This window comes from Monopterus albus, unplaced genomic scaffold (genome assembly GCF_001952655.1).
Source record: "Monopterus albus unplaced genomic scaffold, M_albus_1.0 scaffold404.1, whole genome shotgun sequence".
In the NCBI taxonomy this organism is placed as follows: Eukaryota; Metazoa; Chordata; class Actinopteri; order Synbranchiformes; family Synbranchidae; genus Monopterus; species Monopterus albus.
In genome coordinates, this window is record NW_018128284.1 from 75,781 (window position 1) to 97,229 (window position 21,449).

General features: G+C 39.8%; 2 protein-coding genes across 2 annotated transcripts in view; both read right to left on the minus strand.

Moving 5' to 3' along the window:
- Positions 1 to 40: 40 nt before the first annotated feature.
- LOC109951739 (collagen alpha-1(XVI) chain-like) lies at positions 41 to 14,062 on the minus strand. The gene is made up of 25 exons (XM_020586398.1): positions 14,003 to 14,062; positions 13,825 to 13,869; positions 13,243 to 13,287; positions 9,834 to 9,887; positions 9,686 to 9,739; positions 9,519 to 9,572; positions 9,396 to 9,440; positions 9,233 to 9,286; positions 8,896 to 8,931; positions 8,751 to 8,813; positions 8,576 to 8,647; positions 8,404 to 8,457; positions 8,260 to 8,304; positions 6,725 to 6,769; positions 6,473 to 6,526; positions 6,328 to 6,381; positions 6,182 to 6,232; positions 5,759 to 5,848; positions 5,580 to 5,615; positions 5,426 to 5,470; positions 3,323 to 3,517; positions 3,048 to 3,111; positions 2,681 to 2,857; positions 2,523 to 2,600; positions 41 to 1,619 (listed from the first exon to the last, which is right to left on the minus strand). Exons 1-25 carry the CDS (start codon positions 14,060 to 14,062, stop codon positions 1,426 to 1,428), a joined length of 1,764 nt encoding a protein of 587 aa, XP_020442054.1. The 3' UTR covers positions 41 to 1,425.
- A 113-nt stretch (positions 14,063 to 14,175) lies between these two features.
- col16a1 (collagen, type XVI, alpha 1) overlaps positions 14,176 to 21,449 on the minus strand; it is a 71,681-nt gene continuing 64,407 nt past the window's right edge. The window contains exons 32-46 of the mRNA XM_020586394.1: positions 21,067 to 21,189; positions 20,928 to 20,981; positions 20,780 to 20,821; positions 20,374 to 20,409; positions 20,237 to 20,290; positions 20,056 to 20,115; positions 19,912 to 19,965; positions 19,559 to 19,585; positions 18,679 to 18,735; positions 18,344 to 18,388; positions 18,126 to 18,197; positions 17,313 to 17,366; positions 14,739 to 14,792; positions 14,480 to 14,602; positions 14,176 to 14,226 (exon numbers count right to left, since the gene is read on the minus strand). Of these exons, the coding sequence (XP_020442050.1) occupies positions 14,176 to 14,226; positions 14,480 to 14,602; positions 14,739 to 14,792; positions 17,313 to 17,366; positions 18,126 to 18,197; positions 18,344 to 18,388; positions 18,679 to 18,735; positions 19,559 to 19,585; positions 19,912 to 19,965; positions 20,056 to 20,115; positions 20,237 to 20,290; positions 20,374 to 20,409; positions 20,780 to 20,821; positions 20,928 to 20,981; positions 21,067 to 21,189 (906 nt within the window). The remainder of the gene's footprint in view (positions 14,227 to 14,479; positions 14,603 to 14,738; positions 14,793 to 17,312; positions 17,367 to 18,125; positions 18,198 to 18,343; positions 18,389 to 18,678; positions 18,736 to 19,558; positions 19,586 to 19,911; positions 19,966 to 20,055; positions 20,116 to 20,236; positions 20,291 to 20,373; positions 20,410 to 20,779; positions 20,822 to 20,927; positions 20,982 to 21,066; positions 21,190 to 21,449) is intronic.

A 21,449-nucleotide genomic window follows, 5' to 3' on the forward strand; every position in this document is an offset into this window, starting at 1 on the left:
AGAAAATGAATGAATGAATGAATGAATAGTTCTTTTACATCATATCATTTTGTATTTTATAATTCTGCTCTTTCAAAGGTAAACATTAGTAAGGGACATGATGAGTTGTGCCACAATGATAGTAATACATCAGCATACATTTTTTACATGTCTGTTCAACACTATTTCAGACAACAAATAGGTTGATAATGATAACATGATAGGCTACAGCCTCTTTAAAAAGCATTTTAATTCAGTTTTAACATTTCCCATTGGTTAGAAAAACAAAAGCCTGACCCCAGCACATAACTTACACTGCTGAATAAACTATGGGGATGATAAGAGATGACGATTAATAAAGGACAAAAATAGTAAAAATAACAGATAGCAACCCCAAATTACAGCACTTCTCCAAATATGTTCTTTACCCTTACATATGGCTGTGAAGGCTTGGTGGCTGTAATCAGTGTGTTGCATTACAGTACCTGTGGTGAACGGGCTCAATTACTGCTCGTATCTTATAAAACAACAAATGAAGCAGACAGATGGTCATTAGAGCTACATTAGAATAAAAAATAAAAATGTGATGCTTTAAAATGGCTGTATTTCCAAAAAGACAAAATGAACTTTAGCTACATAATTACAAAAGCCAATACACTTTCTTGTGTAGCAGTTTTCATCTATAAATAATTTCTTTCACTGAACATATTATTCCATTTTGAAAGCTTATAGACCTTAATAAAAATACTCCTTTGGTATTTTTACTGCTGTATAACCATGAAAAGTAAGTGGATAGCCATGCTAATTCCTTTAACCAGTATAAAAATCCATTATATATAAATATGTGTGTATATATATATATGTATACAGATCAGTAATCCATCAAAGAGGATATGAATGCAGAACTGAAATACATTCCTGGGGATATTCTCTTGCAAGTCAAATTTAGGTATGGATCACACCTCAAAAACACAGACAGAATATTAGAAATGCATGGGATTCACTTGAAATGAGATTTTGTGAAAAAGTAACAAAGACATGAGAGGGAGAAGCAAAGTATGCCAATACATGTTAACATGGTTTTAGGCAAAGAAAATTGAAAAAACAAACAAAACAAAAAAAACAAAAAACAAAAACAAAACAACGGCAACAAAGAGGTCAGAATAAAAAAAAAATACAGATTGTGATTCTTGCCACATCCCATGGGAAACAGTGACAAAAAAATATGTAAAAACAATATGCGGCAATAATATAGCAGTAAATTGACATTCATATGGGAAAGGACTGATGCAATAAAACTGTGCTCATGGTGTGTCTTTGCATACCTCAGTTCCAGTGGGGCCCTCAGAAACCGTGGACATTTGCTCAGAAATCTTTGGGTCATAGTGTCTTCTCTGTAGTCTGTTTTAGTTCCCTCTGCCGATCTCATTCATCACCTTTACCCCTCTACCAGGGGCCCTTGACAGGTGGGCCCTTGGGGCTGTAGTCTACTTGATGGCTCATACAGTCTGCAGGATTACACCGGCCATCGTTTCCTTTTGCACCAGGCTGTCCAGAAGGTCCTGGGATCCCAGGAACACCCTGCTGGCCAACTGGACCTGGGGGTCCCATCTTGCCATAGCCTGGCGGGCCTGGGACACCTGGAAGAAGAAAAAAAAAAGTCATATGGAATGTCATAATCATGCCACTAACCCTTATTCAAAAAGAAACCAAAAAACTGAAAGGGAAAAGTTGAAGAAATAGTCATACATTTTGAGAAATGACAGCCAGCGGTTATAATTTTTTAGAGGTAGGTGGGGAGACCAAGTGTTTGAATACCTAAACTTTTGAACCCATTTTGCTCATTTTATATATACACATGGCTTCTTTTCAACTGAACTTTTCAAATAAAATAAACCTTTCCATATAAAGTGGATGCAGGTGCTAATTTGCTTATTTAGCAAATGCTATCTGAGCTTTGTGATGATTAAAGGATCTTAAAAAAATGTTGATTTGGGTTGTTACACAGTAATTTCATTTAAGAATGTAGAAAAATTGCATTCATTATACTGGCAATTTCCTGATCAACATGCTTTTTAAATAATTAGTAGGTATGTAACAGTACCAGAAACTCATGGTATTATACTGCCATGATAAAAAGTCCACGATATGATATTTATCATGCTGCCATACAACAGCTCTAAAGGTTGATGATGAAATATCCGGTTTGCCCTCCCCCCCCCCCCCCCAAAAAAAAAAGTAGACACCACCATAGTCCCATGACATTATTGAGAGATTTGTCTATTGTGGTATCATGAAATTACAAATATCATTACAGTAAATAGAATCATTTATGTGATGTTAGCTGAATCTGCTAGCTAAGGGTTTAACAAAGGTTGCAACTTGTATGTGTTGCATATGCAAGTTCCTCAACAAAATGAGAGTGAAGAGAGGGTTTACTGGAACTCAAATTACAATTCAAATGTTGGCACGCCGACACTTAAAGGAAAAAAGGGCTAACACTATGTCGCAAGCAATTTTTACTGATCCTTGGACCACATTACCTGGTGCTCCTGGAGGTCCAACATCTCCCATCTCTCCAACACCCTTATCTCCTTTATCACCCTGAGGTCCTCGTGGCCCTATAGATAATTGCAAATATTGAATTCATGAAATTTTAAACATTGGTGCACATTAGTTTAACTAAGATTGAAACACTCACCTGGGAGACCTTGGGGTCCTGGCCGGCCTTGTCTGCCGATCTGTCCCGGGAGGCCAGGTGCACCTGGGGTCCCGGGATTACCTGGAGTTCCATCTTTCCCTGGGGGCCCTGGCCGACCAGGTGATGCTACCATCTCTACTGGCATTTGTACACGAGACATGTAGTATGCCATTCTCTCTGGGGAGGGTAAACATGCATTAAACAGTGATTCCAGAGTGACAAGAGCTGTGGTGTCCCACAGGAAAAATGCAATAGTTTTATGAAACAAAGATAAGCATCTACAAAGTAAATGTTGTCCTATTGTAGTAATTATGACATTATGCAGAGTAAACATCCACATTATTCCCAAGATTATACATGCCCTCACCATCAAAGATCTTGATGACCTGCTGGCGGATGAAGTTTTTGATTTCATCATAATTGACTACAGCCTGTGAAAAGTTAGAGAAAAAAAAAGAGACAAAACAACATATATTTATCAAAGTTAGGATATTTATTATTTACCAGAGCAGATGGAGCCAGTGGATGCCTCTGGCCACTGTTCTATGTCATCATAGTCCAGCTAGGTTTTGCACAATAAAAAACTAAGTAAAAGTTAAAACTAAAATCAAGCTACTGTGGTTTGACGAAACCGTTTCTCACATCATTTCCTGGGGACCCTGGAGGTCCAGGGAGCCCAGGGGCACCATCTGAGCCTGGACTTCCCCTTTCCCCTCTGGGTCCAACTGGACCAATCATTGGCTGTGCATCCTTAGACTGGTATCCACCACCACCGGGAAGCCCCGGTCTACCTCTCTCGCCTGCAGGACCCCTTTGGCCTTGGGCCCCTGGTTCACCCTGGGAGACAGATGCATAAAACAGTCACGTAGCTTGTAGCTAAGAAAGTATTTTAAAAATGGTATTCATTCATGACATAATCTCATTTTTAAAAATCTTTACACGAGTTTCTGGTGTCTGTTATTATTGCTGATTCTGAGCTTTATTCTTATATCAAGTAAACAATTTTGTCATTAACATGGCTTACACTGATCAATGTGTGTTTTACATGCATGTGGTTTTGTTCCAAGAGTTGAGACAGATATATACCAGATATAGCCAGGTGATGTTAAGCATAGCAACAAAAAAAAAGGTAATTGGGAAAGCATTAGCCTACTTACATCTCTAAAGACCAACACATTATCTTGTTTGATTTGTACAAAATTCTTAGTATAAGAACCTTAGTAGAGAACCTTAGTAAGTAGAAGAACCTTAGTAGAGATGCACCAATTGCAATTTTCTTGGTTGATTCCAATTTCTTTAAGCCTGACATGCCAATTCTGATTTTTTTTGACAGCATACATGGCCATTTTTGTAACTCTTCTTTAATGAAAAATTAAAGAATTGTTCAACAGTTTTACATTTTCATTCTTTCACCCTTTTTTTTAAACAAACCAACTAAAAATGAAGTGCAATATTTGTACTTCTCCAAATGTAAACAGGTGCAACAAGTAATAGAAACAGAAGAATGTCTCTTACATCAGTCTTACTGAGGACACAGTTCTTTTTAAAGTGTGTGTGGTTTGTATTTGCTGTGTTTTACCATAGGCTGTATACACTGTACATATGCATGCATTTCATGTGTAGCCAGTAATTCCCTCACTCTGTACTGTTTTGTCGGAGATTTGGACATAGTTTCCCTTCCCTAAGGTGTTTCTGTAGTTCCTCTGTGCTCTGCGTGTATGCCAAATGCTTCCAATGCATAAGTGAACATGCGCCCGGTATAGACAGAAGCACAGCTCTTGCTTGAGGTGTAGGTGAGATGCAATGCACTGCACATGCTATGCTTTTGCTCTGCATCACAGTGTGCATGTTGTGAACTGTCATGCCTCTAAATCTGATCGGCACAGAATCTGATTTCTCAGACTGATGGGCCAGTCATGCAGAAAACCACCCATTTCTGATATCCTCTGATTGATCGGAGCATTTCTAAACCTTAGTATAAGAAGCTGGTTGTGTGCTATGCTAATGTAACCATCTTATAGCTTCATATTTAGTAAATTGTTAACCATTATATCAGTTTTTCTGCTTTTGCTTATTTTAACATACACAAGAATAGTATTGCCTCTGTTTCAGAGAAGAAGCAAGCCTTTTAAGATGGTTACACAGACCCCACCATTCAGGTTGTGGAGATAAACCTAAAAACAGCTCTGCTATATTGGGAACAGTGATTTATTGAGGACGAAGCAGCCCATAACAGACAAGTCGCTGACAGACAAGTAGCTGTTGAAATAGAGATGAAGGAAAAGAATAGAGAAGTCCATCTTTGACTTTCTTCTGTTCTCCTATTCTGCACAGCTAAAACCCTGACAATGCTGTCCTGTCAACGTGACAAATGGCCTCATCTAGCATGGCCCCTCATGCTTAATAGCATTATCCCAGAGGCAGAGAAATAACTTTATCACTGTATCCACTTACAGTACTGTAAGCCTGTATCTAAGGGGAGATGCAAAAGGCTACAGAGGACTAGCAGGCAGCTCTGTGGAGGAGAGGAGTAAGGAGAGTGTTGCTGGGAGGGTCGAAGGGTTAGTGAACTGATGAGTGTGTAAAAATGGATGGAGCAAGCACCACACTGGGTGAGCCTGAGTCTCCCTGAGCTACACAAAACAGAAAAAGGGGCATCTAGATGTTCTGTGGAGGTAAGGGGTGGTTGAGGCTCAGCTGTCAATTCACAGATTATACACTCTGCCAGTAAGAGTCACCTCTTACCTTTTGACCTGGCTGTCCAGTGCCCCCTGGTACACCTGCTGCTCCCTAACAAAGACATAAAAATTAATCAAATAATGAAATATACACATCACTACATCTATCTCTCCCCATTACACTGTAATGAGGACAAATACCACTCCCAGAAATTACTCACATCTTTACCAGCAGCACCATCATTGCCTGGCTCTCCCTAAAAGACAAAGCAGGAGGAAAAAAGTCTAAGTGTGATATATTAGCATGCCAGCAGCTTGAATGATGTTTAAATGAATTAAGAATTTACTTCATTTGGGGAGGACAAAATCTGGAAGGTGTCACAGGTTGAAACATACTAACCACAGGCCCTGGGTGACCAGGTTGTCCTGGGGGTCCTACCATTCCTGGGAGACCCCTCTCACCAGCCTGGCCCTTATCTCCCTTTATACCCTGGAAAGCAAGGGAGAAAAGATGCAGAATTTAGAATTTCAATAGTGTTGTCTTTGACCCGCTCACACACATACACACACACACACACACACACACACACACACAAAGAACATACAGCACATAATGTACAATTTTAACACTGTCCTTAGCCCGCATTAATTTTAACTTGTAAATCTTTCATTCAGAATACCATATCCTTAAGTCTGGTCATCTGTTTTCTTTATTGTTCAGTATGTGTAACTTCTGTAATTATGTACTGTAATCATAGTGACCACGTTTGTAGTATTTGTTGTCTTAATTTTTGTCTGCAAAATGACCCATTTCCGCTCTTACCACTCCTGATGAACCAGGAGGTCCTGGTGGTCCAGCTGGACCTGTAGAACCCTGATGGGAAAAGTAAATAGACACCTTATTTAAGTTTAACACGCTAACATACTTACAATCATACATACAAAATTTTAAATAGGAAATGAACTCACAACGTGGCCGGGGGGTCCAGGTCGCCCCTGAGCACCTGGGGTACCAGGATCACCCTAGAAAGGTCATAAATTGGCTGGATTACCAATGTGCTCTCTATTCAGTCTACACTGCCTTGTGGTAAGAAAAAAAAGCCAAACTACTGACCTCATGTCCTGGTCTGCCTGGTGGTCCAGGTGGACCTGCAGGTCCAACATCACCCTGGCGGGATGAGTAATGAATTACAATGAATGGAATACAAAACAACAAAGTAATAAAACCCATACTTGTGTTATGATACATTTCATAATTATGATAACAACATGAAAACAACTTGGCATAATACACAAGCAACAGAGAGCAAATGGAAGCAGAGAACCAGATAGCGTGTGATGGGAAAGCAGTGAGTGGTTGACTAACCTTCTGTCCAGGGAAGCCAGGATGGCCAGTTTTCCCTTTGAATCCCTGAGGAGTGATATCAAAGAGAATGAAATTAGTACAGTATCAAAATTCACAAAGTCGAGGCTACAAAACAAACAACCAAAAAAAAAAAAACAACCACAAACTAGAAGACATGTCTTTGAAATCCTGAGCCCCTTCTGTTGGGCTGCTGGGATACAGAGAGCAAGAAGGAGAAATAAAAAAAAGTAAGGGAGGAATTGATGGAGTGATGTAGCTACTTGTGTCTTCATTGTGTGTGTGTGTGTGTGTGTGAATATCACCATCTCTGCCATATCAATATACAAGACAGAAAAGAAAGATTTTTAAAGAAGACAAGAAGCTTAGAAGTTTCAGATAGGGTCACATCACTCGTGACATCTACAGCATTAATGAGACTCAGTAATGACTGCACATAGAAATGCAGTATGTCAGCATGGGTGAGGTGAATGAAATACCATGAGTCTTTGTTAATTTGCACAGGATGTTTTTTTTTTTAAAGCTAAACCAAAGTCAACAATTGAGATGATCACACCTGTCTTGAAATGTTAATTTAACTCCAAATCTGGAATTCACAGTATCAAGAGCACAAAATATGGACCCATCTCTCCAGTGACAAAGGTTTAGTCATGCATGCTGACTTGCATACTAGTTTGCTGTTTGTAAAGGTGAGCCATGGCAATATACTGTAATTCTAATGCACTGTTTAAAATGTATGCTTACCAGATTGTATCTATCAAAATAACTACTGTATGTCAAAAATAATAGAGACATTCCTGATGTGAATGCTTGAATCACCACAATATTTAAATTTACCTCTAAAGCATTAGATGTTTTAACAAGTCTAGAAATCTACTGCCATGCTGGCAGCTCTCTGGGGCTGTACTTAGTATTTGAGCTAAATGCTAATGCTCCTTAGCTTTAAATTAGCACTGAAAATAAACACAATCTGAAATGCTATTAGTTTTGCAGGTATTTAAAAATTTGACCCGGTGATGATGCTAATTGAATAGTTAAAGGAGCAGCACATTATAATTTATGTTGAAGAGAACAAATTTCATGGGGATCCATCCGATAGTTGGTGAGAAAATTACTCAAAACCACAAATGGAGGAGAAGTCGGGGGGAAAGTCCTTATGGTTCATCACCTGCGGGCCATGGGTGTCTGTGTAAATTTTGTGACAATCCATCAAGTAGCTTAAGCTATAATTGATCATTTTGACCTGCTGGAGATACTAGAGCGAAAGTTAGGGTGTCACCAAAGGGATTACGGTTCATCCTCTGAGGACCATGAATACCTCTACAAAAGTTTGTGCCAATCCATCAAGATAATGTCGAGATATTTCACTTCATAATTAAAAGTCCGCTGGTGACACTAGAAGAAGTAAGGGAATCACCATAGTTAGGAGGATTCATTCTCTGAAGGACATGAATATGTGCATAAAATTCCATGGCAATCCAGTTAGTTTAAGGTTAGTTAGACAGACACATAATCAAATCAGCCAAGGTGATGCTCACTGGAATTCCTCTTGGTCCTGCTGGGCCAGGAGGGCCTGTCTCTCCCTGACAATGAAAAAACAGTCACAATGAGATATTAACTATGAGACATTCTGCATGGGTACTGGGCAATGCCTTCCATGTGATACTTGGTGTGTGATTTACCCGTAGCCCTGGTTTACCATCTTTCCCATCCATTCCTTCAATACCAGGTGGGCCCTTTCAAAGCAAAAGCAGGCAGACAGTGCAGATGAGAACTATTATACAACAGTACACAGCTATGTTGAAAAGGGTCCATTTGGATAATATACTGTACAGTGCTATAAAATATAAGTACCATCAGTCCTGGGGAGCCTGGTGGACCTGAGGGCCCAGTTGGTCCCTGAGAGCCTGGACCACCATCATTGCCCTGTGAAAGTAGGGATTTTCAGCAACTTTTTATATAAGTGATCATTTTGGATGCAGGGGGGAAAAAAAAATCACAAATGGATCAATGTGTGATATGTACTCACTTTTTCACCTTTGAGCCCAGGCAGCCCGTCCCTTCCACTTTTGCCAGTAGGACCTGGTGGACCCTAAAAATACACACAGTAATATAAAAAGTTGCTGTACACATTTCAGTAGTGAATTTGGAAGAGCAGGAAAGCATTTACTTACCGGTGGTCCTGGGAAACCTGGTTGTCCTTGGAAACCCTTGACATAAAAGTAGAAACATGTATAATTAGAAGCTTTATTCAAGGAGAAGCTTTATTTTATTATCATTGTAACATTGTGACACGTACAATGAAATTTTGTTTGGAGCCGAGGGGCCCCAGGCCACTGCGTGCATACGCGCCGCCATCACGGGCAACTTAGGGGGTTCTGTGTCTTGCCCAAGGACACTTCGACATGTGGACTGCAGTCTCCGAGAGTCGAACCTTCAACCTTCCGGTTGGGAAGCAACTGCTCCAAGTTTACATTCTGTCACATTTTGTTGTATTTTTGTTACACATACCTGATCCCCTTTTTCACCAGCAGGTCCTGCTGGTCCTGTGTCTCCTTTAGTGCCCTGCAGACAAAGAGTGGCTCAAACTATGAAGCAGATGTTCAACTTTGCAATGATAAATGAAGAAGCCAGACACTAAAGACTGCTGAGTAGAATTTATGACAACACTGACCGGTGCCCCAGCCTGTCCTTGATACCCAGGAATACCTGGAGGACCCTAGAGCAGGAAAGGAAATGTTAACAAGTATTATACAAGACAAGGTGCAAATTCAGAGCGTATTACTCAGTGGCTTACTGATTCTCCTTTTTGACCACTGCTTCCTGGGCTCCCACGTTCACCCTTCAGCCCCTGCCAAATACAGGGACTATGAATCAATGCCAGCTCACAAATCAATAAAAGTATCTATCCTATCCATCAATTAAAGGTGCCAGATTGGTTCCTTTAGTGTCAAGCTAGCTTACATGCAGTCCAGGTGGTCCCATGGTTCCTGGATAGCCTGGTGTCCCTGGGGGCCCCTGAGGTGAAGATCATACAAATCAGTCAAACTAGGAAATGAGTTATTTTTCTAAATTGTATAATTTTCAAGGACATTTAATGCCAGATACTTACCTGCTCACCTTTCATCCCTGGGAGGCCAGGGGACCCTCGCTCACCCTGCTGACCCTGAAGATGACAGAAATGATTTGAGGATGTGATATACACATGGCAGGAAAAGAGGCTACCTTGGTAGCCATGAACCAAGGAAAAGGCAAGTCAATATCAAATACAGGTAACTGCTAACATTTCCCAGTGGAACTGCCTATAATTGATTTTGTCCTCTAGTCTACCCCTGCATGAGGTTTCAGGATGCTGGTTTAGCTCTAAGATAGTGACACCCAAAGGCTTGTCAGTCCAACTAGTTCAACAATTTTGTTAGTTTTTTCCTCCACACAAATGATACTGATTCTCAAATGGTGCTCCATATTTATCCCTTCCTCTCTTATTCTGCTCCAGATTGAGGGACAGGTCTGAAAAAAAGCTACAGCTTCATTTATCTATTTAAGACCCTGATAGTTCATCAAACAAACAAAAAAGACAAACAACAATAATGACCACTGTATTGGGGTAAGAGGTTACCAAGCAACAAAATTTGTAGTTATGAAGTCCTTTGAAAGACTGGTGTTGGCCCACCTGAAGGACATCGTAGACCCCCTGCAGTTCACCTACCGGGCAAACAGGTCAGTGGACGATGCAGTGAACATGACACTGCATTACATCCTGCAACCTTCCCATGGACCTATGCAGGGGCCCTCTTTGTGGACTTCAGCGCGGCATTCAGCACCATCATCCCAGACATCCTCCACTCCAAACAGACTCAGCTCACTGTGCCTGCCCCCACCTGTCAGTAGATTACTAGCTTTCTGACAGACAGGAAGCAGCAGGTGAGGCTGGGGAAAACCACATCCCGCACCTGTGGATGTGTGCTCTCCCCTCTGCTGTTTTCAATATACACCAACGACTGCATCTCGAAGGACACCTCTGTCAATCTCCTAAAGTTTGCTGATGATACAACAATCATTGGTCTCATCTGAGATGGTGACGAATCAGCCTACAGATGGGAGGTTGAGCAGATGGTCCTGTGATGTAGCCACAACAACCTTGAGCTGAACATGCTCAAAACAGTGGAGATGACAGTGGACTGTCATACAGTACTGCCAAGTATGGTGAGTGGGACTCACCATACTTGGAAGCTCTGTATTAGCAGTAAAGTCCTACAAGTTCCTGGCCTCCGCTATCGCCCAGGATCAGAAGTGGGTGTCCAACATCAGGACCATCATCAAGAAAGCACAGCAGAGGATGTACTTCCTGTGCCAGCTCAGGAAGTTCGACCTGCCCCGGAGCTGCTGATACAGTTCTACAGAGGAATCATTGAGTCTGTTCTCTGCACCTCCATCACTGTCTGGTTTGGCTCAGCAACCAAACAGGATAAGTACAGACTTCAGTGGACAGTTAGGACTGCAGAAAAGATCATTGGTGTGAGCCTGCCCTCCTTGGAGGACCTGTACACCTAATGGGTCAAAAGGAGGTCGGAGAGGATCACTGCAGACCCCTCACACCCAACGACAGTATGACTGGACAATGACCCTCAGTGCAACACCTGTAAATATACCTCATACAGATTATACAGATTCGTACAGGTCTCTAGTTTTAAGTAGTCAATTTTTATTCCTACTTATCCCATTTCACAATTAGCATTCCTTGTCTGTCTGCATTGTTTACTGCCTGTTTATACTGCTTAGTTTGCACTGTTTGTTGCTTGTTAATACTGCTTATTTTGTTATATTACACAGCCTTAAGCTGGTTTACTGTTTACTTGCCCCTTGCATGGGGATATCTACATACACATTGAGAGTCGATGTACCAGAGTCAAATTCCTTGTGTGTCCGACACACGTGGCCATAAAGCAGATTCTGATTCTGAAATACGGCCTTGTTTCTGTTAATTATACAGTTTTGACGGAATGATCCTACAATGTATTGAAAGCATATTTCATTCAGTCTATTCACCTGAATATTGAATTACTTTAATGTAAATATTAATATGTATATGCAAGTGTGCAAATGTCACCTAGCAACAGCTGCTGCCAAAGGCAAACAGATGAGAGGTGGAAGAAAAGAAAGACACATTATTAAAAATGAGAAAATATAAAAGAAAAGTGGAGATACCTTTTTTTCAAGTGGTAGGAGCTGCTGAGATGTCATAGTTTAGCTCACTATTTATTAATATGAATAGTCTCTTTATAATTATTATTCCATGACACACAACTATAGAACTGGTAAGAATATCACTGTAGATTTAGTAAATCACAGGGTGATTACAGAGGGTTGTAATTTAGAAAGTGTAATTATTAATTAATCACACTGATGAGAAAGTAATTAGTAGCTGATCATTGTGGGTAACTTTCTCAAAACTGAATATGAATAATATAGTCAGCAGCAGGGGAGTCACACTGCTCTCCATGTCCCTCACAACAGACACGTCACCACCACACACAGCAGAAGCTAATACCTGCTATACACTGCATTCCATGCAGCGCTTACATGGCTCATCCATTTAGCACCTATATTCTCCCAAAACAATACTCTGTATGAGCAGTAGCAGAGAGGGGAGGGCTATGTCTGCACAGTGGTCCAACGCTCCATCACTTAGACAGGGGAATAATTGAACAACTGAAAAAGAGACAACCCTCATCTGAAATAACTTTCACTAAAGTCACAGAAAGAGCCAGGGAAGGAGGAGAGCTGACAACGATGGAATAATCCAGTACTGCTTAATTTAAAATTGGGATGATCTGTATTTTCTATTAAAGGCAAAAAGAAAGAGGAGAGCAGATGACATGAAGATATTAAAATAGCAGTCCCATTTAATGACACTGTATTTATTTGACAGGAATAAAGGATTTTAGATTAACTCCTGTAACTTCTGTACGAGTTGTTGCAGTTACCAAAAAAATGACTTGCCTCAGAATGTGTCAGATGGTTTCATTTAAATGACAGTTAAAAATCCAAAGAGATGAATGAATATTAATATTAATTGTTATTAAAATTAATAAATTAATGTTTTTAAAAGCTAATATTAAAAAAAAGTTGAAACTAATTTAAAAAAATGGTCTAGTAGTAGTGTCTTTTTTCTTTTTACCTACCTTACCTCACAACCTTCCTGACCTACATATTTTGGACCTCCCAGAGTGAGAACCAGTACAATAAACTACCTAACTGTACATGTATAGTTATAGTATATAGTATAAGTACTAGCTCCACCTCAATTTCTCTGCAAACATAAAATGCATTAAAACAGTACTCACAATTGCATAATATATATAAAATAATTTATAGCATTGTATTAGTTACAGGGCTACACTATTTTTGCATTAATTTGTTAATACTTCAGTAATGGAACGGAGTGCTCCTTCCATCACTGATTACAAAAAAATAAGAAAAGGTGAAAACAAAAAGTTTAAAATGTGAATGAAACTTACAGATAAACCAGATGGGCCCTGAGGACCTGGGAAACCAGGAGGTCCCTGTGGACACAGAACAGTGAACTTTAAAACACATGAGATAAACTCAGATAAAAATCTTATTAATAAAAGCAGTTTTCAGCTTCATAAATAACTTGCATGTGCTTGTGTAAATCAGTACATATGAGGTTAGTGTGTTGGGTCACGCTGTACCACATTTTCACTGAGGCCATTAGGGGGCCCTGTGAACCCATGGAAAGTCACAAACAAAATGAAGAAATGACAAAATACAGTAAGGCAGTGACTACAATGGACTAGAGTTTTTTGTTTGTTTTTTTAAAACATTATTCATTTTCCAAATGGGGACTGTAAGCATGTTCACACATTAAATGTGAATTTTTAGAATACAGTCTTTAAAACAAATGTTTTTTTCTAGTCATACCATTAACAGGAAATATGACTCTTCGATAAAACCATGACACAATATCCAGTTTTCTCTATTGTAAATAATCACCATAGGAGTTTATGTTGAGCTGTTTGGAATGGTTCAACAAAAGAGAGATAGACTGATGAATCTTAAAAGTTTAGCTAGAGCCTTACCAGGCTTCCTGGTATTCCAGGTGGGCCTCGCTCTCCTGGTGTACCCTGTAGTCAAGAAAAACGACCTGATCGTGAAGGTTGTGTAGTATAGTTACAGAAAGCCAGGCAGACATACATGCACACACACCCTCATATGAAATTAAAAGTATGTGTATGAGAGAACACAATACAGACTCACAGGTTCGCCTTTTATTCCTGGTGATCCAAATTCCAGGTGCTCCTGTGCAGGATCGGTCATTCTGTGAGGCAAATAAATAAAATACCAGGAAATGCGCATGTTTCTTTTCCATGTCTGTGTATGTAATTTGTATGTATTTTTTGTGTCTATGTCTACAAAAGATGACAATGATCTCAGCTGACCGGTACTTGTATCTCCTGCTCTCTCTGTAGCCTCTCCAAACACTACAAACAAATAAGAGAATAAGTTATCAGAGTAATGCCTCACTGCTGGCAATACATTATATCAGACTGATAGTTACTCACATCAAGCCATGCAAACTTGAATACAATACAAAATGAGGGACTGTCATTTTGCATTCATCAAAACAGAACAACAAACACAGAAATTGTACTACGTTTCATATGATTCTGAATTTGGAGAATCATATAAGTGAAGCTGAAAATGTTTTGACAGGAAGCCCCCTCCCAGTCTCACCCTGTCACAGCTGTCCATGGGGGTGGTTACACCAGGCTTGCCCTCATCTCCTTTCTCACCCTTGGCGCCAGCCATGCCTGGTACCCCTGGCAACCCCTGGGAACAGCCCCCTTCACAGCCAACCTGTGTTATAAAAACACATTCATATACTGTAAAGACATAAACAAATTTATCAGCTTTTCCAAAACTGGAAAAGCAAAAGCATGGAAAGTCTCTGAATACATTTCCCAAAGTGCATCTTTTTTATTGATGAACTTACTTCAGGGTCACTTCCCGTGGAGTCTTGAGGCACATGGTGTGGTCTAACTGGGTTCTACAAAAGGGAAATAGATATTCAAAAAAATGCCATTTTATGAAATGTACAGGATCAAAGATAACAATTATGAGGAAACCCATATAATCAAAACCAGCAATATTTTACTCTAAACACTGTTCAAGCATAGTGCTGTAGACAATTGTAGGTGCTACTAATAACATTATTCACAGCTTTGTTCTATTTAGGTATGTCATTAAGCCAACTTGCACAATACCATTCTCCATTTAGTGACACACTTAAATGGAATCTAACCATAATTAAAGGTATTAGCTATACCCATGTTTGACAAGTCAGATTTTTGCAATAAGAAAGGTCTGCTGAACTTTTCCAGTTAATTCTATATATATGTAGGACCATCTCATTCAGTACGGAGTTAAAATAAAATAAAATCAGAATTGAGGACATTTCATCTGTTTGAGTAGTGAATTTTTGTGCACATACACTTGGTCTTAATCATTAAATATATATATGATGGACATGGTGTCACAACTTTCCTCCACTATGCAAAAATGAAAGCAAGATATCATAAATACAGCAGCTGCCATCTTTCTTTTTTGCAACCAGATTTGGTGATTGCAACTGACTGCTAATTAAAGCTGTCAAATCAACCAAAATATACCAATTTTTTATATCATCAATAACTTAATAAAATCAAACTTCAAAAAAAATTGACCACTTGTACCATATCGGCACATCTAGCAACAGTGACAGAAATGACCCCTGGGAAAAATGTATTTAATTTGTACTTTGAATTTTTACTTTGGATCACTTATCATCCGCGAACATGGAGGAAGTTCGATTTATGACCTATAGTGACAGCAGCCACCAGGGGGCAATTACGTTACAGTGGCTTCAGTTCTGGGGGCTGTCACATGTATACAATTCATTCATTCATTTTCTACCGCTTAGTCCCTCGTCGATCGGGCGAAGGCGTGGCACACCCTGGACAGGTTGCCAATCCATCGCAGTGTATATACAATCAGTAGTCTTATAGATTCTTTTGGTTTGCTCTACAATGACAAAGCATTTTATTGTGCATTACAGGAACCCTGCCCTGTAATTTTTCCACAATAACACTGATAAAAATCCAATACTTTTACACTGGCTTATATTTATTACACCCTTGCTGCACCACAGGAAATCCAGTATTACACAATAGAATGAACTTTGGTGGCAGAGATTTAACTTGTGTCAACAAAAGATGTATAATTTTATGGCCTAAGAAAGCAGCCTATGAGAACCCTGGAAAGCCAACACTGTTCAGTATCAATGTTGACACTATATGCCTGATTCCCATAAAGTAAAGCATGACAAATATTAATTGCTTAAATAAAACAACAGCAGGTCACTATTGGAAGGACAAAAAACCCTTAGTACCCATTTTCACTAGTGGTCAAAAGCTGTAATTAAATTGTGTCCAGCATTTATGCCTGCAGTGGAAAAGTAAAAAAAAAAAAAAAAAATCAGAGCAAGGATTGTTGAAAGAAGAAAGCACACTCATATACAGTAAATGATTCTGCCTATACATATACAGCACAAACATACTGCATAATGGATATAAAGACAGTCCACAGTGTCACTTAATAGGAAATTCTAAAACAAAATTACTACCTCTGCACACTCAAGTGGAGTTACGGCAATATGCCACCCCCTGTCAAAGCAGTGGAACCCTTTCCATTGAGAGAGTCTGCCAATCACACCTGGTCTGTCATCACAAACACATTGTTCAATCTGGAGCTATTAGGCAGAAATGCTTTATATGTTGCACACTATTGGGGGTTATACAGGCTACAAGAATGCTTTGTGGTTTAGAAGACTTGCTCAAAAGAAGATTCTTCTGTCACCCTCTAAAGGGATCTGCAAATGACTGACTTTGTGATTTTCTCTCTGAACCACATGCTGTTAAGTTTCAAAGACAAAGCAGTTTTTCATGGCTGAGAGTGGAAAATTAAATATGAACATGTGTGTGCAAGTGAATGTATGGGAGAAAAGGGAACTTTTCTACTTATACGGGCTAAGACAATGACACGGTTCAGTAGGTCAGAGCCAACAGCTGAGTCAGATAACTTCATAACATATTATGCATACAGGCATGTATAGAAACCTTTGGTCCATCCTATAGTTATTTATAAATAGATATCACCACACTTACTCTGTCCTAGGTCTGGCATCATCACCATCCTTTAACTGTACCAAAGCAGCACTTGTGCTCAATATGTATAATTTAACAGGGGGAAAAGCTTATTTTCATTTACAGACGAGGAGGTATACAGTATGTAAACCCCTTTCAATCATGGTTTAATAAAATTATCATTTAGAATAAGGATCAAATCAGAATCACAACTATATAAGCTAAATATGTTTTTATTTTCTTTAATTAAATCATATCCTTGTATTACCTAACTGGTTCCCCTTAAATGAAAATTTTGAGGCCCTGACAAACTAATTTGTGTTCTCAACATGCATTAATTTTGAACAACAGTCTCCTCTCCTCCTTATCTCTCTAATTTTACTTACGATGTATCCAGGCAAACCCGGTTTCCCCGGTATCCCGTCGTTTCCAGGGATACCCTGAAAGAAGGAACTGAGGTTGAACTGGTTTGTTGCCAGTCAAGGACCAGCCACGCCCATCTTCACCAACGGTCAAGGCAGAGTCAAAGGATCAGGGTCCAAATGGTCAAACCTGATCCCTCTTATATCATGTCTTATGAAACTTTCTAAACCATTTAGGATTCTGAATAAAGATATTTCAATAAATTTACATTAGAAAACTCAGAAATATTTTGCACCCTTGTGAAAAGACATGACTTCTTTAATTACTATCACCACATCTGATATCTTTTTTTGCACCTTTGACTCTTGCAGCTCACACCACAGCAACACTTTATTTGAAGGTCTGCTGGATTTAAAAACTTTAAAAATGAACCAAACTTTGAATATGCATCATTTATTAAATTTCCATTTTAAAATCAGACCTCCAAATAACTGTTTCTTGGACATTCCCAAAGCTTGCTCAGTTGCTTCCCACATAGGTTAAAGCTTGAAGCACCAGATTAGCAGTGCATTTGGTCCTCATTATTTTAGCCAATTTCAAACCAAGCTGTTGCATACATAATTTATGTAATGTCAGCCCATTTCCTACATGCATATCATAGACTTTATTTACCCCTAGAGATGCAAAGCCAGTCACAGGCTTATTTATGTAGCTCAGCTGCCCAAGCTGAAAGTATACATCATATGCAGCTTGTTGTTCAATTCAGGCTGATGGAGCTGCTGCTGAATTGAACTTAAAAGGGACTTCCTTACCACCCTACTGCCTACGTCTCTTACCTCAGGTCCCTGGATTCCAGTAACTCCCTGAGGCCCAGGTGGGCCAGGGGGTCCAGGAGGTCCTGGTGGGCCCTGAAACATACAAAGGCATTACCACAAATGACATCATATATTCACTGTCAGACACAAATGAAGAGTACAGTGATTTTCCAAAGTTGGCTAGGTAACAACAGATACAAAGCTTGCAAATAAAGCTAAAGTTGGCTGACAGATCAGACCTGAGGGCCAGGCTGCCACATATTTACTGGAGTTCCTGGAGCTCCCTGGAAGGCAAGTAGTCAAAGTCAGAGCAGTGCTGATACTTACACAAACAGCTTACACAGAAAGTGCACAGTGTGAAGTTAAGAATAATATAAGAAATGTCAAAGCACAAAAATAACCATAGGCAATAACCAAGCATGAATATATAATTTTCTCAATACAGTCCCTGTGGATTCATAATAAACACTCTGAGAGAGTGTATTCAGACTTTTGTTGTGAGGCTGCAAAACTCTAGATTGACAGTATGGTTACATGTGTTTAATTCAGTTTATGTTTGCAAGCAAGTACTCACAGGTCCACCTATGTCTGTGTACCCAGGCGTTATGCAGTTGCACTGTCCTGGTTCACCCTGAAATATACGTTTTAATAAAGAAACATAAAAAAGTTAAAGTTAGACATTGTGTATAGTTTTAAATGCAGGCTAAAGAACTGAGTGTTTATTCAACATTAAAACAACTACTGTTACGGTGAGAAAGTCAGAACTCTTACAGCTTCCAGGACCATTTTGTTCAGATTTGATAAATCCTGAAACGGTTCTCATCAAAAAAGACAGTGAAAACTGCAGGCGGTGGTTTGCTGCAAAGGTAAGCTGTTTTATACTGTACAACTTTATGAACATAAAATGTTACATAAGCATTACATGAAATTGTCACTAAAATTAGAGCAACAACACAATGATTGTATAGTGCTGTGATGCAATATGTGAAATTCACTTAGAATCAGTTAAAAAAGGAGCCCGCACAATAATCTTAATTACACACTGCTCACACAAACTTCCTCAGACATCTAAGTCAGATTTCTGCAGTACATATGAGCTCTCCCAGAATACCGTGCTTATCTCTGCCTCCATTGTTTCTTCATCTCTCCCACCCTCTATGACAGTGTGGACTGGTGGTTCTGATGAATGTGGTAATTAACTGTCTCACACACTCTCTCTCTTGAGGCCCCAGAACGTCTCCCCTGCCAGCAACAGTACATGTGTCACCTCTCCTCTTCTACTACTCTACCTGTGCCCCAAGGACAGTGCGTGCATCTGTGTCAGTGCATGTGGTTGTGTGTGAGGTGAGGGGGGTGGGTGCTGTTGAACCATCTTGTGTGATTACCATCTGTTCCACCCCCTTATATTCATACCCAATCCAGATCCCTTCATCGAAGTAAAATGGTAGACTTACCTTGCCCCCCTTAGCTCCATCAACACCCTGCAAAAGAAGGAGACAGCACAAATGCACACACACTTAGTTACTCTTGTTTTGTTGCTCCAAAAGAGAGCTCATGGGGTGGTGAGCCAAGTGTGGATCAGGGACAGCAGATGAGATGGGAACAGACATTTCCTCCTTGACTTCCTTGGTTACAAATGATGCTTAAATCAAGGACAATTCCACAAGAAGCTCAAAGAAAATTTAAACATATGCTAACAGAGAGGCAACAACTCAAGTTTTGTTACTTAAATTTCAAACAGCACATATAAAGAAACATGCAATTGAAACACACATTAGATTAAAAAGAAAGAAACAAGGCAACTCACAGGTCTGCCATTATCTCCTGGCAGTCCTTTAGAGCCAGGGGCTCCATCTTTACCCTGTAGGTCAAAAAGTAAATAAAAACTGAGTTTATCAATATTAAAATATCCCATTATATGCACATACAAAAATATGCATTTATGTCCTACCGGGGGCCCTGCTACTCCAATTCCCTGTGGTCCTGGGAACCCAGCATCTCCTTTTGAGCCCTGTGAACAGGAAATACCCACTGTCTAAGTCTCGCAGGTTCATCATTCCATACAGAATGAGGTTCAATTGATCACTTATTGAAATGATGTTGGCCTTTCACCACTCCTTTTTTTGGTATACCTTTTCCCCTGCAGTGCCATCAGGACCAGGCAATCCTCTGGGTCCAGGTAGGCCCTGAACAAAAGGCAAAAATTATTATTACAGTCTAAATAGGTACTGTAGTAAAGTAGGACTTTATAACTATGAGAGAAACTTACTACAGTTCCAGGGAGCCCTCTTGGTCCCTCTTTACCCTATTACAAAACAAAAAGAGAGGCAGGATATTTAGGAGTTTTAGAGATAAAACAGCAGCAGTGAAGCACTCGCTTCCTCAATCAATTAAGATTCCACAAAAAATGATGGTTTGAGAGGCAACAGCCCAGGATCCTTTTTTAATGGAAAGTTACAACACCATGTCTTCACTGCTAGATCTGAGAGGCAGGAAAACTCTACCAACTTATATCATAAGAAGATACAGTATGTTGTTCATTAGTGAGACCACAGATGGGCTACATCCAACTAGGAAATGTATGTATTTTGTGCATGACAGAGCTGCATCAGCTGTTGACATAAAAATTCTTTATTGATCTAGATGTGTTTTGCTAAAAAACATATGAGCCTTACTTGGGGTCCTTGAATGCCAACTCCTGCAGCACCAGCTTCTCCCTAAAGGGGGCACACATCAACACAGATTAAAACCTCTCAGTAATGCATGAATAGACACAATCCTCCAGATACTGTATATTATAATACAAAAAATGGACATTCATACCTTGCTTCCTTTGGGACCAGTAGGCCCCTGCACACCTGGTAGGCCGGGTTTGCCCTAAAATAAATGTGAGCTGATTATCACAAATTCTCACAGAATACAGAGTCAAAGTAAATAAAAATAATGACCACAATTTTCTCACATTTTTGCCAGGCCTCCCTTCTCCTGGGGGACCAGGGTCTCCTCTCTCTCCTTTGGAGCCTGGCACAGCTACACCATCATCCACCGAGGCACCCAGAGAAGGACAGCTGGTACAAGCATCACCCTGGCAAAACCCATCAAATCAAAAACCATTCTCCACCGAACCTTATGGATCAAACTTAAGTTAAAAAAGCAACATTCTCATTTAGGTCATCAGTATCTGAACCACTAGAAACCATCACTGGTTGAGAAGTGTGACCTGTGGTACTGTATCTAAGGTATCACTTGGAAAGACATACCCAATGTATAGAGAGACAAAAGCCAGATCCATACAACCTCAAATAAATCTCTGTTGTATAAGGTCTTTGGAAAGGGATATATATA

Coding starts and splice junctions, on each gene's coding strand:
- LOC109951739 (XM_020586398.1), bottom strand. CDS start 14,062: ATGACCGATCCTGCACAGGAGCACCTGGAATTTGGATCACCAGGAATA. Junction 13,870..14,002: donor CAGGAATAAAAGGCGAACCT/GTGAGTCTGTAT, acceptor TCTTGACTACAG/GGTACACCAGGAGAGCGAGG. Junction 9,740..9,833: donor CAGGGATGAAAGGTGAGCAG/GTAAGTATCTGG, acceptor TCTTCACCTCAG/GGGCCCCCAGGGACACCAGG.